General features: G+C 31.9%; 1 protein-coding gene across 4 annotated transcripts; it reads left to right on the top strand.

The window, feature by feature from the left end:
* The first annotated feature begins 11,049 nt into the window (after positions 1-11,049).
* On the top strand, positions 11,050-15,439 carry LOC107962238 (2-oxoglutarate and iron-dependent oxygenase domain-containing protein CP2). 4 transcript variants are annotated; one of them, XM_016898554.2, is made up of 9 exons: positions 11,050-11,575; positions 12,244-12,291; positions 12,501-12,677; positions 12,783-12,933; positions 13,044-13,130; positions 13,615-13,739; positions 14,245-14,363; positions 14,744-14,855; positions 14,930-15,439. In XM_016898554.2, exons 1-9 carry the CDS (start codon positions 11,270-11,272, stop codon positions 14,963-14,965), a joined length of 1,161 nt encoding a protein of 386 aa, XP_016754043.1. In that variant the 5' UTR covers positions 11,050-11,269; the 3' UTR covers positions 14,966-15,439. The 4 variants fall into 4 exon arrangements, with proteins under 4 accessions (XP_016754043.1, XP_040971104.1, XP_040971105.1 ...); XM_041115170.1 differs by lacking the exon at positions 14,930-15,439 and adding an exon at positions 14,599-14,674 and having other exon boundaries at positions 11,057-11,575; positions 14,744-14,812; XM_041115171.1 differs by lacking the exon at positions 13,044-13,130 and having other exon boundaries at positions 11,057-11,575.
* Positions 15,440-16,839: the final 1,400 nt, after the last annotated feature.

Raw genomic sequence — 16,839 nt, 5'->3', positions numbered from 1 at the left:
TTACAAAGTTACACTTTGTGGTAATTTTTTTTAATCATATTTATTTTCATAAATGTTATATTTTATATAGGAAAAAGAAAATAATCAGAGAATCCTTAGATCTACCCATTGGCTCTACTCTAAGTTATGAAAATTTTGTAAGTATAAAATTAATTAGTCACATATTACATAAAAGTATTTTTATTGTTATTATACATTATTAACTCCTTTTTTTTTTGGTCGGCATTATAGGTCATTCCTTCAATGATGATGCCGTTAAACAATATCTATGCATATCCATGTCAAAATCCAATGCAATTTTTTAACATGGTAACCACAACCGATAGTTATGTTATATCTATATCTTCTTAGAATGCCATGTAAATGAAATTATTTGTTTTTCTTTTAAGACCCCAAGTACCAGTTGATGTTTAAGTGGTTCAAATTTACCTTATAATAGCATGCAACAAGCCACTGGTGTAATAGCTCCAAATTTGTGTCTGGTATTCATTTTTTATTTTATTTGTAGGTATATAGTATGTTTGGTTTTACATCAAATAAAGTGATTTTTTTCCTTAAACAACCCCTTTAAAATTTACTTTCGTGAATTTAATTATTTTAATAAATTAATTATAGGAATCACTTACACGTAATCAGGGATATCCGATCCTAACTGTTAATCACAAGTTTATTTCATATTAACGCTTATTCTTTTATCAATAACTTATATTTGTTTATAATTTTCATAGTATCGGTTATTCTTTTATCAATGAATTATATTATACTTTTTTTTGTATTTGTTCTAATGATGTAGGGTAAAGCCTTGGATTGTTCTCTTGAAAGTTAGAAACATACATCATGGTGAAGTTATATTACTAAAGTCTAGATTTGGTGCTTAATGACATTTGATATTAGACTAAATGTTTTTTTTCCCTTCCTTATTTGAGGTTCTTTCATTAAATGTTGAATTATTTAACTATGTTTTTTTGGTGTTCTGTAATGAGATTTAAAATATTTTTTTGTTTTATACTCTAATGTTAATTTCTTATGTCCTATGTTTGGATCTTATCAAGATTTTTTGCAATGAGTTATTTTCCATGTTTTGGAAGATAAAACGTATAATTTCATTAATGAAATCATTACCATCAAATCAATAGGTAACAATTCTAGAACAATATTAGCTCAAGAACATACAAAACAACAATTAAAAGAAATAATTATAGAACATATTCAATTCATATACTCGTCAAATTCATACACTTTCTTTAGCTAATCAAAGTCAGACTAGTTGAAAACAGAATGGTTAAACATTGTTGGACAATGCCATTGCTTTTAAACAATGTCTAGTCCAATGATACAATTGATCTTATTCCAACTGGTGGTGCCATGGAAGTGAGATGCATATCACCAAGGTTCGTTCTTTCGAACCTGGGTCTGGTTGAAAATGACAGAGCTCCTATTCTCATTCTTCTTGGCGGGGCAAGCACTTTAGTTTATGTCAACCTTTAAGTGTTCGGTCTTATGGAAGAATCAAGGCTCAACCATGCATGAAAAGGTACGATTATGACCTGGTCCACATCGTATAGTTGTGTATATTGGAAGATTTAACCTAACTCTATGAGCAGTCTCTTGAAACAAATTCTTATAGACACCGGTTTCTGATCCCACAAAAGTTTTAATGGCAAGGCCATGCAAAGATTTACCTTCCTAAATCAATAAGAGATTTCTAAAAGCTGATATAACATTCACAAGGGTGATAGAATCGCACATAACATCCATTACTTGCATCATCCAATTAAATGTTGCTAAAGCTTTTCGAAAATGACCATTATTTGTACAACCAATAATTATAGTGTTCCAACAGGCAATATCCTCTTTAGCAGAAATTGTGTCATACAACATTAAAGTAGCTGATAAGTCCCCAAAATTAATGTACATGTGCATGAGGGAATTAACCGTAAGAATATTCTTGAAAGCCCTGGCTTTATCTGTAACACCCTTAACCCGTATCCATCGCCAGAATGGGGTTACGAGATATTACTAATTCTAACACAATTCAGATCAGATTTTTTTTATATACTTAAATAATTCATGTCAGATCTGTACAAATTTATAACCCAAATTCATAAACAAAGTCCACATTATCAAGGTTATATATAAAATCTATATCATTCGTAACATTGTGTAATTAAAACATAATCCAATATATATATATAAACAAATTATATATATACAAAACATATAACGAAATAATTATTTCATTAATTGAATATCAAACCTATTATTATATAGCTTTTGCACATGTACAAATTAAACAACAAACGAAACAAATTTCAATACTATATTTTTCATTCATTTATGCGGCATTGATATAATAGTCAATATGAAATTTACATGTTATGCATATTAATGCAAATTAAAACATCGATTCGGATATATATGTATATATATACTTAAGCACATTTAACTAAGCATTATGGCAAATCACATTTACAGTTTAATATATAGCCAAATATATATAAAAGGAGCAAACAAATTTTACCAAGTTCAAGCACATTACATCATACCATTATTAACCATTTTCGAACAAAAATAACAATTCATTTCGTATCAAATTCACAGGCTAAAAATTATATTTAAACATTATTCTAGATTACAAATAAACAACCAATTCACTTCACATCTATTCAACTATTGAATTAATCACATAAGATCATACCACACGTAATAATACCTTGACTAATTATTCCATTTCATAATTTTTATTCGGTCATTAATACACATACAAATAATTCACACCATTTCTATATAAATTAATAGACCAAATTTATAAATATTAAGGCCAAATCAAAATATGCCAACTTCACAAGTTATACACCATGCTAAAATATCATACACAAGAATCATACCCATTTCATCTCATAAAATATGCCATAAAAACATATCATAATATTTAATAACATAACCGAGTATACATTATAACCATTATAACTTCTTTATCGAATTTTATAACAAACATAATTCATAGTATTACATATACATCATAGTCGATTCACTCTACCACATCCAAAATCATCAAACAACTTCAATGCATAAAACACATATCACAAATACCCTTCATCCATGACACATAGCAATATAACCAAAATGAACTTAAACCATAATCAAACATAACCGAATTCAAGCATGAAAGTTAAGCCATTTTCGCATGGCTTAATTTATACAAAACCAAAATCCAACATTTCAAAACATGATCCAGCATATACATGCCATAATTTGAGTTCGATTATTTAAATACCAAAGCTGTAGATAGTGTGATAGACTTTGCTGACGATCCCCGAGCTTGTAACTTGAATCCAAAATCTATAAAATAGAAACACACATAAAAACACAGAGTAAGCTTTTGAAGCTTAGTAAGTCATAAGCAATTAAACATCCAAAAATTATTATCAACTTATTTAAACTAAAGTAAATTGTAGTATCATAATATATATCATATTCACATATATGAAATTCATTATAAATATATATTTTCATACTCAATTATAACCCTGGCAGAATACTCATGAAGCCAAATTATCATTATTATCATTTATACTCTACAACCAACTAGTCACTGTAACTTACTTCACATATCCATTAACATATAAACTCATATGTAATCGCATAGTTTCATATGCATATATTAACCATGAAGCCGAATACATATAATCATGCATGCCTAATACTAAGTTTCATTTCAATAATAATTTCAAGGCCAATTACACTTGATTACGTAAGCCCCTGTATTAAAATAATTCATCATATTCATATATTAAATATATAATCAGAATTACCTAATCATATATGCACATGTTTAAAGATTATTCAAGATAAACGAGTTACTAACTCACAAAGTCAAATACACATATCACATTCGCATATAGTCTTCATTTGCACCATTTCAAATTTTGTAACAATTAATCAAGGAACTTACTTACTTTACCTCAAATAGGTAACGAGTTAAATCATACCTGGCATATAGCTTATTTTACACATTCGAACTCAATTTACCTTTGCCCGATGAACCATTCGGAATTGGATAGGACACTCGGATAATCACACAAATCGTACAATGCCAACGTCCCAGACGTGGTTTTACATGTAGTCACATATCGATGCCACTGTCCCAGACAGGGTCTTACTTGTAAACACATATCGGAATCAATATCGATGCCATTGTCTTACTCGCACACATATATTGGAATCCTATGTCATGACATATGTATCCTAACTATTCCTAAGGTTCATACGGGGCTTTCGGACGTCGTAAATCCGTTGGAACAAATTCAGAAATATAGTAGCCAAGCTTATTCACATTCGGCTATAGTATATATAAATTTACATGTTTCATTTCAGCATATATATTTAGCATTTAATTAAAACTAAGTACGTCTATTTGCTTATAAACTTACCTCAGACGATGAAAAATCGAAACGGAACAGCTAATCGACAACTTTAGTTTTCTCCCGATCCAAATTTGATTTTCTCTTTTCTTGATCTAAATTAATATAAATTAAAATTATTTAATCAAATATTCAATCAAATTCACCCAAAAACACATAAATGGGCAATTTACCATTTTACCCCTAATATTTACACTTTTTACAATTTAGTCTAAATTGCACAAAACACAAAATATGTAAAATTTCCACACACCATGCTATGACCGAATAGTCCTAGTGTTCATACAAGTCCACACATTTCATTTATTTCATATTTTAGTCCCTCAATTTATTATTTTTGCAATTTAGCCCTAATTACTTAAAATCATCAAAAATTCCAATACAAAACATGTTAATCTAAAACATATCTTTCATATTTCATCAACTATCATCATAAAGCTCAAATATTCATCAATGGCATAACTCAAAATATTCATGAAAATAAAAAATTCAAGCATGGGCTTTGTAGATAACATAGCAACGATCTCAAAAACGTAAAAATTATTAAAAACTGAGCTAATTACATACCTTGATTGAGCTTTAGTAATGGCTGAACCCTAAACTTGTTTCTTTCTTCTTCTTTTTTTATGTTTTGGTCTAAAAGAACATAAACCACTATGGCTTTTATTTTATGTTATATTATTGTGACACCCCTAATTTGACCCTATTCGGGAAGTGGTTTCGGGACCACTAAACCGAGTCATAAAAATAATTAACCGTCATAATTGATGCTCATTATATGTACATGTGCATGTGTGAAAATTTCATGTTTGAATTTTGTTAATTGTAAGTGAATTTTTATCAAATAGGACTTATGTGAGAAAATTTAGAAATGTGCTAGGCAAATGCAAAGTGGCCTATTAATGCATATTGTGAAAATGATGGGTTTGCATGTCAATTTACCCAAATTAAGGCATAGTGGCCGGCCATGCTATGAGTGGAAACATGTCACAAACATGTTATGTTAGTGATGTATGTTAGGAACAATAAAATAAGGAGTATGGGTAATAAAGAAATGGAAAAAAAAAAGAAAGAAAGAATGTGTGTGATTGTTTCTCCCCCCTCCCCATTGCCGTGAATGTAAGAAAGAAAACAAAAAAAAAGTGTCCATCTTTTTTCATTTCTCTTGGCCGAATGTTCTAAGGAGGAAAGGAAACAAGTTGTGTTCTTTGGTTCTTCTTGGCCGGATTGAGAGGAGGAGGGAAGAAGCTAGGCATTCGGTCTTCTACTTGCTTAATTAAGGTAAGTTTTAGGTAAATTCTTTGAGATTTTATGAAATTTTAGTTGATGGATAGGTCTTTGATTGAGCCCATGTGTGAATTTTGATCCTTGTGGTGATTTGGGCATGCGGTTAAGGTAGGAAACTTAGAAGATGATTTCTATTCCTTATGTTTTATGAGTTGGGAGCTTAAATTGAAGATGAATAAGGGGAATATGTGTATAGAGGTTTTAGTAGTATGGAAATTCGGTTATGAGAGTGTGTGTGTGGTCACTTGCCGAATGTGGGTGTCAAGGTTAGTAGGTTGGCTTAATTCTTGTATTAGAAATCTATTTGAGAAATTAGATAGGCTTTGAATGGTTGAAGTAATGAAATTAGAAACTCATGAACTTGATTTAAATATTTTAAATTTATGGTAGTTAAATGGAATAGAAAGGATCTATTCGGCCATGGAGGTTAAACACATTGTTAAATTGTTGAATATATGCTTTGGTTGTTAATGAATATTCGGTCTTGGTATGAATCTCATTAATAACATTTAGTTATTAGATTTGGTATAAAATACTTATTGAAATGGTGGAATTGGATGACTTACTTATGGATTTTAGTTATGAGAGTCTTTTGTAAGTAGAGCTAGAGGGTTTAAAGGGTGGTGTTTTAAAATAAACATGTATATGGACCCTATGTATGTACCTTGTAATTTTATTGTAAACTTTTGGTTTAACTTGTGTCATATTAATTGCTAAAATACTAGCTTGTGTGGAAAATTTTGTGTATGTTTTTATGTGCCGAATGTGAGTTAAAAAAATGGAGCTCACTATGTGTATCATGGTCAACCTTTGATAACTAATATGTCTTGATTCGTAAATTGAGTTAAAAGATTATATATGTTCGATCTAGCCTAAGCTAGGCTTGACTTGTAACATAGTAATGATTGATTGAACGTATATGTGTGAGATAGTGAGGATAATTGTATTTCTTGCTTTGATTAAGTGAAGTATATGAAGTTGATATACTTAATTTACTCAATTAAGCTCAAGAGCTTAGAGGACCAAAGTTGGATAAAGGAAAGGAAAAAGTGATCGAATAGCTGCCGAAATCGTTCAACAACATCCGAGGTAAGTTTTAAGTGATTAAACGTTGAGTAAATTCAATTATAATAGGACATGATGAGTTGATTTAATAATATATGATGTGGCCATGATATGTTCTAAGCTCAAATGGTAAGTTCTTAAGTGTTTGAGCTTGGGAATTTAAGGGTAATTTGAAATAGTCTGCTTAGGACAGCAGCAGTAACGTGACTTTAGAAAATCACCATAAATTTATGGATTTGAATTAGAGGCTGAATGAGACATGAAATTAAAGCTTAATGAGTCTAGTTTCTTATAAAAGAAACCTTGTAAGCAAAGGAATTTCCGATAATAAGATACTTAAAGTTGTGTGAGACAGCGCAGAATGACACTGTAATCCTCTGTTCTGTTTTTAGAAAATCATTATAAATTGTACGAAAATGGTTATAAGATAAAATTTATATGCTTAGACTCCTTAATGAGTCTAGTTTCAAATGAAATCAAACACAACACATTTTGAATTCTGTGAAATGAGAAATTTGATTCGTAGTGAAGAGTGGTCAGATTAGTCAAATAGTGAAACAGGGGAAACTTTAAGAAAAATCTGGTATTGATTGGCCAAACCTAAAATTCTGGAAATTTTATGGATGGAAGATATATGAGTCTATATTCAGGAAAAATTAACGGAAAGTGATTTAGAGTTTTGTAGCTCCAGTTATAAATAATTTAGTGACTATTGCTCAGGAAAAACAGCTTGTGCTGAATTTGAAATTGTGTTGTAAACCTTGATAAACTTGTTTTAGTTGCTCATAAGCTATTGATTAAACCCATACGTGAATTCTAAATTGTGATATTGGAAAATGATAGATGTAGATTCAGCCAAGACAGTGTGTATACGTGAAAGTGTATATTTATGTGATAAGGCCTAATGGCCGATGTGATGAATGTGAAAGTGTATATATGTGATAAGGCCTAATGGCCGATGTGATGAATGTGAAAGTGTATATATATGTGATAAGGCCTAACGGCCGATGTGATGAATGTGAAAGTGTATATATATGTGATAAGGCCTAATGGCCGATGTGATGAATGTGAAAGTGTATATATATGTGATAAGGCCTAATGGCCGATGTGATGAATGTGAAAGTGTATATATGTGATAAGGCCTAATGGCCGATGTGATGAATGTGAAGGTGTATATATGTGGTAAGGCCTAATGGCCGATGTGATGAATGTGAAAGTGTATATATGTGATAAGGCCTAATGGCCGATGTGATGAATGTGAAAGTGTATATATGTGACAGGGCCGAGTGGCCAACGTGATGGATGTGAAAGTGTATAAATGTGATAAGTCCCGAAGGGCATTTGTGTCAGTACTATATCTGGGTTAAAACCCCGCAGGCTTTATGCGAGAATATTATCACTGATTAATGTCCGTAAGCTTCGTGCTCGTACTATATCCGAGCTCTAAAGACCCGATGACTATGCGTGGGGATTTTGTCCGGGTAAGACCCGATAACTTCGTGTGGAGATTATGTCCAGGTAAGACTTCGTAATAAGAATTGCTTATAAATATATTCAATGCGAAAGGTTAAACAGGTATGTACTCCAAGTTTATATGTGAGCTTGATTTGCACTAAATCATAAGGTAGCTATGTGATGCATACGAGAGCAATCTATGAGACTATTCCAATGGTTATGTGACATCGGATCAGTGTGAGAGGTTATGTGAAATCATACGATATATCTATGTCACATGAGCTCACTTTTATGTGAAAGTTTATCTGCCTATTGTATATGATGAGATGTGCATATTCGGTAAAGGGATGGTATGCCCGAAGGAAGAGTGAAATAAAAATACGAACAACTATGTTATAATTTGATTGTTATCTGTTGACACTGCTTAAAACTTACTAAGCATTGTAATGCTTACTCCGTTTACTCTGTTTCCTCTGTTTTATAGATCTCATTGCGAAGCTACAGGCTCGGGGATCATCAGCAACTAGTCACACTATCACTATCCATTGTTTGGTACTGCTACGTTTTGGATTATCTTATGGCATGTATAGAATAGACTAGTAGTGAGAGGATATTTTGGTTAATGTATATAAGCCATGCGAAAATGGCATCTTTTGAATGTTTACTTAGAGAAGTTTAAATTTTATCCCTGGCTGTGCTTAGTACTTATTTAAATGAATGATCTTTATTTCAAGAAAAAGTTCAAAATCTTACTGTTCTGACATGAGTTACAAGTCCGGTAATGCCCCTTACCTATTCCGGCAACGGTTACGGGATAGGGGTGTTACAATTATAACATATATTAATATATTATTTAATTTACATATTTAACTTATTATAAAATATGCAATCATTATGAATCATGGCCATCACCGTCCATGACTAATACATATGGTCATATTGCAACATAAATACCTCAATGTAAAAAGACAACAACAATTCGGCCATTTTACAATTAACCATCAAATTTTTATTTTACGCGATTAAGTCCTTTTATTTAATCTGACACTCAAACGACAAAATTAAATCACGAAAAATTCACACATATAAATTCACACATAATAAACACAAAATATAATTTTAAAATATTTTTTTGACTCGAATTCGTGGTCCCAAAACCACCGTTCTGATTAGGGTCTAAATCGGGCTGTTACAGTATCTCCAGGCAGTGAATTGATTTACCAAAATGACGGGAATCAGGGGAAATACAAGACGGAATAATAGTCAGGGCAGTTAAAAAACTCAATTGTAAACACTGATGGGTCAATGTCTTAAATAAACTTTGAGCTTCTTTTGAATACCCATTCCGGCTGTAGCTAAAGATCATCACATTCTATGAGACTAAGTCTCTTTTGGGGATAGCATTAAATAAAAGCTTCGCCTTGACTATACAATTGCATTTTAGGGATAGCATTCAAAGAGGTGTTAAGAGATAAAATTATAAAAATTTCTGGTTCACCTCAAACTCGAAAAGGACCTTACATTTTCTTCCTGTTCATTCACTCTCCAATTAACTAAATAGAAACTAAAGTTTCAATCACATGATTCAAACACCCAATTCCTAAATAAAACAAATTCAAGTAAAATGACAGTTTTAGTGATAATTAACAAAAACAACAATCATAAAATCTAAAATTTAGATAAATCAATACCAACATATGTTTCCAGAAAAAAAATACTCACCCCCAAGGTCTCAAGAACAACAACAAAGGGAAAAATATTCTCCCTTTCTCTGTTCATTGTCAGCCACTAGTCTTATTGTTCACTTATCTTTCAATCTCTCTTTTATCAAATGGAAAAAATCCAGAATGATAATCAACTCGCTATATAAAATGTAAAACCCCCATTGACAGAGAGAAAATATTTGACATACAAGAAGCTAGTCACTTCCCCTGCATATATATTGATAGAAATTTCAAAAGGGTTACTCTTCACAATTTTACTTCAATTTTGCTTTTTTTCCCAATAAACAAATAAAAGTTGTTATGAACGAAAATAGGAACAAACCAGATTCTATAATCCCTCTATTTTTTTGCTCAGTTTGTAATCCTTCCATTTCTGATGTTGGAAAAGAATGAAGCCCTAAATCTTTTTTTTCCTAACGATGAGGAGACGATGAAGATAAAAAAAATTGGGAAAATCACCAAAACCTTAAATCTTTTTCTTCTAATAGTTGAAACATGATGAGAGAGAAAAATTCAAGAAAAAAAATCTTCAAGGGATAAAAAAATACTAAGAGAAATTGAAACTAACATGAAAATAAAACCTTGAAGAAATTGAATCTTGGAAATTTTTTAAACTTTTAAATTTGAGTTGGAAAAAGTTGTTAATGTGGCGTAAAATAATAGGATAGGAACATATATGAGGTGGTGAGAATAGTCCATGGAATAATTTCTCTATTAATAAGTATAATTTTATACTTAAATTAAAATTATTTTGTTTAAAATATTTGATCATCACAAGGAATTTCAAATGAAAAAAAACACAAAATTTCAAAAGAGATTTTAATTTAGAAGAAATAAAATATGCCAATTTATAAGTTTTTAAATTAAAATATTAATCTTATTAATTAATTTATAGTTTAAATTTTTTTAAAATAAATTATTTTAATTTAAAAGAAAAGAATAAAAAGATATAAAATATTTTTTACAAATTATAGGAATTAAATAGATAATGAAAAAATATATAAATTATTTTAAAATTATAGTAAAATTTTTCTGTTGACATATTAAAGTTACTGAAATACCCTTAGACTCCGGGCTGGGAGGTCCCTCGTCGTCTATCTTAAATCACCAATCCAATCGACAAACTTAAAACCCTAACTGATGAAAATAAGAAAACAAAAGACCGTTTCCTTTCTAAACACAAATTCCGGCTTTCTTTTGTTTTTTTTTTCTCTGGTCAATTTTAGTTTTTTCTTTCGTTTCTTTGACAGCAATGATTGGAAATTGCTGTTAGGCTGATGCAAATGCGTATGATTTGTTCAGTTAAAAGGAATCATGTCTTTCGATGTCAGTAGAAAAGAGGCCCAGCAGCCTGCGCCACCGAGCACTGGTCACAATGGCAACGCCGTGGCGGTATTGCCTAGCATGTCGACGGTTACGGCGAACCGGTTACGGCTGAATCCTAACACGGAGCACAAGCCGGAGAACTACGAGGGTTTGCAGTTGGAGTTCAGTCCGCTTCTGTTCAGCTCCCTGGAACGTTACTTGCCTCCTCCCATGCTCTCACTCCCTCGCGATTCCAAGCTCCATTACATGCGCGATATTATCCTTCGTTACTCTCCTGATGGCGAACGTATTCGCGTAAGCTTCTTTGTTTATCGCCTTTATTTTTGCTTTTATTGTATGTTTGGATATCAGGGTAGAAAGTTTCTTTCATTTAAAATGTAACCTATTGATTGCCGATGAAATGATAATGTTAACTTTTACAAAAATATTGTTATGCCAATATTCCAGTTAAGCTTCTGAAGTTATGTTCATTAAGGTGAAAATCAGTTGAATTTTTCATAATGCAAAATCAGTAATATAAATGTATTCTTTTCAAAAGCTATTTTTGCTGGAAACTGGGAATGATTGGTGCCTTTTTCAATTCATTTTTGATTCATTGAGAAAAAATGGACATATACTGGAAAATGCAGAAATAAGAAGGGATATTTATTTATTTATTTATTTCTTGTTTTGAATTTCTGAGCTGCCGAATATTGTTTGGATCGGGACAAATTGATATATTGATTGATCTGCAGAGCGATTTTATCTATCCTATTGTCGTTGATCTATATGCTTGTATCCTTTCTCAGTAATTTCCTGCAATGTTGTGCATTTTATGTTGGTCAAAATTTTCTCATTACACGCTTTTTGTTTAGCCTTTAGTTGAAGCTAGCTATCTGGTGTGCGGAAATCAATCTCTATTGATTTTCGTTTTCCATTTATCCATACCTTCTTTTTCACTATTTAAAGTTTTTTGTGAACAGGTTCAAAGGCATCGAGAATACAGGCAGAAGATTATATCGCACTATCAGGTGCATAGTATAATTGTTGTTTGACTAGGATTATTTATACTCAAGGTGGTCTGTAATGATTAATTTCTGCCTGCAAAAACTCCAAACTACACTGATTTTTGCGTTATATGATGATTGACCATGGTTAAACTACTTAGAATTTCATTGTAATGTGAATCTTTGTGAGGTTTTATATTTTCTTCTGGTTATGTTATCTCTTTGTTTTGCAGCCTCTGCATAGAGAATTGTATACCATGCATGCCTCAAACTTCTTTGCCCCTTCATTTCTCAAAGCAATTAATGAGAATAAAGAGGAAGGTTTTAGAAGTATAATGGCTGAACCTACACTAGGGGTTTTTACTTTTGAAATGTTTCAGCCTCGTTTCTGTGAATTGTTGTTATCTGAGGTATTGTCATTGCTTTCTCTCTCTCTCTATCTGTTTTTATTTTATTTTAATTTATTTCTTGTTTTTTAGTTTTTATATTTTTCTTATCAGGTTCTGATTGCTTAGGTAGAAAACTTTGAAAAGTGGGTCCATGAGACAAAATTCAGAATCATGCGACCAAACACGATGAACAAATTTGGTGCTGTTTTAGATGACTTTGGCCTGGAGACCATGCTTGGCAAGTTGATGGAGGACTTTATCCGGCCTATATCCAAAGGTATTTAGTTTTTCTTCCATGATGAGACTGTAAATGCTTGCTAACATATATTTAGATTTAAAGCTTAGACCATAATTTGTTTTATATGTATCATCGGAAATGGTTTGCAGTTTTCTTTTCTGATGTGGGTGGATCTACATTGGATTCTCATCATGGTTTTGTTGTTGAATATGGAATTGACAGGGACGTTGAGCTTGGTACGTTCTGAGTTCTGTTTTCTCTTTTTAATTAAACCATTCCATTGGTTCTCGGAAATGGTTTGCATTATTCTTAAGAAATTAAATCTTTAGCTATTGGTAGATGGAAACATGATTCTTTGGGTTCTACCATTAAAGTGTTTAGAAGGTATTGCACAAAATAATTCTTACATTCCTCTAACTCTGCTTTGTTGATTGCTTGTTACTTATTTTCCTTATTAATTGATAGCATCATCAATTTTCTTTTGCATTTCATGCTCGTCATCTTTTTTTTTCCCTCTATGACTGTAGTTTCACCTGGCTATGCTCTTTCCTAATATTTAAAATTTTGTGCACATTAAAATTTCATTTGTTGATGCTTGTTCTGTTAATGTGCTTGTTTATAATACTACCTCTTTTTAGTGAATATAGTTAATCCTTCATAGCTTCAAATCTTCTTGTTAAACTTGATGCTTCATGAAGTTCTGTAGTTTTGTGTTTGTAGGTTTCCACGTGGACGATTCAGAAGTCACCTTAAATGTTTGCTTGGGTAAACAATTTTCTGGAGGGGACTTGTTTTTTCGAGGTGTTAGGTGTGATAAGCATGTCAATACAGAAACCCAGTCAGATGTATGCTAACCCTTCTATTCAATTCTTCCTTTACACTGTTAATTCTAAGGCACTATAGCTTAATCATTCGGCAATAATAGCTACATTAGTTCTATAATTGCACTGGGATGAAGCATAGTCAGTTTAGTAAAAAGTTCCATATTGTATCAAGCCAACAAGGAGAACCAACCCCATCTCTGTCAAGGCCCTCTCTCTCTCCCCTTTTCTTTTAACGTGAAATATCATGAGAATATCAAAAGAGCCTATTATGCTTCTTTCAGTCTAGTCTCTGGCTACTTTCTACTGTGAACGAGAGCATGAATTAACAGATTACTAAACAAAATGATTTGATTATATCTCTTTCATTTTGTAATTTACTTAGACTAGAGGGAGTAGGCATAGTATTTAAATTATTTTTTAGATATTGGTTCCTTGAAGAAAAGATACGTTCTGGCAGTTTTTCTAATTTAACAAGTTATATTGACAGAATGCTAATTTAATGTGCTATGTATCTTGTGCATTATAGGAAATTTTGGATTATTCACATGTTCCGGGACGTGCTGTTCTTCATCGTGGGCGCCATAGGCATGGTGCAAGAGCCACAACATCTGGTCAACGATTCAACTTACTTTTGTGGTGTAGAAGGTATCTTTCTCATGCACTTTTTATTATTGCAACCATGAGTTTGTTACTTCTCTAAGTTGAAAGGGATTACAACTTGAATAAATTATTCATCTGCGTTTGAATTGAAATGTGAAGAACAATTTTGAATAAATCATGGAGGAAACCAAAGAATTTAGACATGGGTGTATTTTCCTGGACTTGTTTTCGGTGTTGAAATCGATTAAAATTGTGGTGAATGACTGAAATTTTAATCTAGCGGTTATTTGCATCCTTGGAGAATGGTGCAACATGATACTCAGATCACGGTGGCGCACATTTCCTTAATTTGCATTGTAAGTTTTAGAACTGGTTCTTTTTTATGTTTCCAAATTGTTTAAGCTGCATGCCAAATTTTCTTCTAGTTCGGTCTTTCGTGAGCTAAGGAAATATCAGAAAGATTTCTCAATCTGGTGTGGAGAGTGCCAACGTGAGAAAAAAGAACGTCAGCGTGTCTCGATATCTGCTACCAAACAGGTATATAGCAAAGTGCATATCAACTGCTTTTGTTAGAAATAAAAATATTAATTTCTGACATCTACTTTAACCAGGAACTGCTGAAGAGAGAAGGGAAACCTGGCACATAACTCAAGCTGTTTGCAAGTTTGTGGTTGTGACATTGTAAAAATAAGCTTGGATCATTCCTTCAAACTCAAAATATTTTTTTCCCTTAATTTGCCTAATTAGGTTGGTAAAAGATGGAAGGGTGAATGATCAATCTTGTGCTGTACATCCGTGTCTTGTTTTAAGTATCGCACCTGGCTAGCAGGCCCTTTATCAGCCGACTACAACCATAACTAAACTCTCTTTTAGCAAAGTTAAGAGTTCAATGTGTATTCGCTACACAAATGGCAGGCAATAGCTGCCTTCTACGTACTCCATTGTTTGTTCAATATTGTTGGGGTCTGGAAAATTGTCGACAAAGCTTTAGTTGTTGGGGTTTCCCACTACTAAAGTTATTTTTGAGATGGGTTCTTTTAAGAATGTTGAGTTTCCAGTGAGGGAATGTAAGTGCATTGTTTTTGAAGAATATTTAGATATTCTACAATACGTTTCTTTAATTATTATTGACAACCTGAAATTGTTTGAGTAACATTTCTGCATCAAGAAATTGTAGTTGAGCATCCTGATCAAGTACAAAAAATTGTTCTAGAAAAATAAACTTCTTCACCTCAAGAACCAATGTTATTAAGATCCTTTAGAGAAAGGGTTTTAATGGTTTAAGTGGCATATTTTGTCTAAAGGTGTTAACTAGTCGGATCGGGTTTAAGTATACTCTATATACTACTTCAAGTTCAATATGGTTTTAGATATGGGTTTAAAATTTTGTTTAAGGTTGTCTATATTTGTAAATGGTAATTGGGAATTAATTTTAGACTTGCTTATATTATTTTTTTTAATTTTAAAAAATACATTTATATTATTTTAGTAATATTTAATAATTTTATACCGTATTTATTTGAGAAAGATTTATTTACATCATTGTAAAACTAGTTACACCCTTTTGTATATCTTTTTATGATTAATATTTTAATGATTCAACTATTGTATTTTATATTTTATTCATATCGATCATGCATGTGATCTTTGTTTCCAATTTTTGAAACTTTTTCTTAAATTTTTCAATTTGTTTTAGATTAGTCCTAAATTTCTTCTAAGCTATTTTTAGGGCCTCGAGGGCTCAATTTAGGAACAAAGTGCATGTGATTGGATGAATTATGATATGTTTAGCTTATTTGAATTATATGATGTTTAATGTTTCAGATTGTACGATAATGCTATGTAACCCTAATTCGGCAATGGAGACGAGTTAGGGGTGTTACATACACGGCCTGTCGTCACGGTTGTATGATGCAGCTTACACGGTCTAAGTTATTTCACACGGTTCGATGGCACAACCGTGTTGTTCAACTTCACCGATCTTAGTTTGTCACATAGTCTAATCCGTGTGACCCCTGTTTCTTATTTTGCCTTGATTTTATGATTTGTCCCAAATTAGTCCTTGATTGTTTCTGAATTACTTTCAAAGTTTCCTAGGCTCGATTTTAAGCCCCAATTTTGATTGAGTGGCATGTTTATTAATTGATTGCCTAATAATGATTACTTAAATGGAAATTTGTTTGGAATTGTAAATTCTTGTTACTTAAATGGAAATTTGTTTGGAATTGTAAATTCTTGTCTCATTAATTGTCGTAGCATTCCATAACCCTAATCTAGTGATGGTGACGGGTGAGTCGGTGTTATAGGCTACTTTGTTGAGGCCACGAACAATGAGACTGATTTGGACCAAAAAATTCAAATAGAGATGGTGTTCAAAAACTTGTCCAAGGAATTTACTAGTTTTTGGCCTGCATATAAATTTGGCAAAAAAATCCTAAAATCTACACAACTCATGAAGGAGTTACAATCCTATTAGTTGGTGTTGAATGGTAGTTAGCCGGTTCAAAGAGAAGAAGTGAAT

The sequence above is a fragment of the Gossypium hirsutum genome, chromosome A06, assembly GCF_007990345.1.
Source record: "Gossypium hirsutum isolate 1008001.06 chromosome A06, Gossypium_hirsutum_v2.1, whole genome shotgun sequence".
NCBI lineage: Eukaryota > Viridiplantae > Streptophyta > Magnoliopsida > Malvales > Malvaceae > Gossypium > Gossypium hirsutum.
This window is presented reverse-complemented; position numbering and strand designations above follow the sequence as displayed.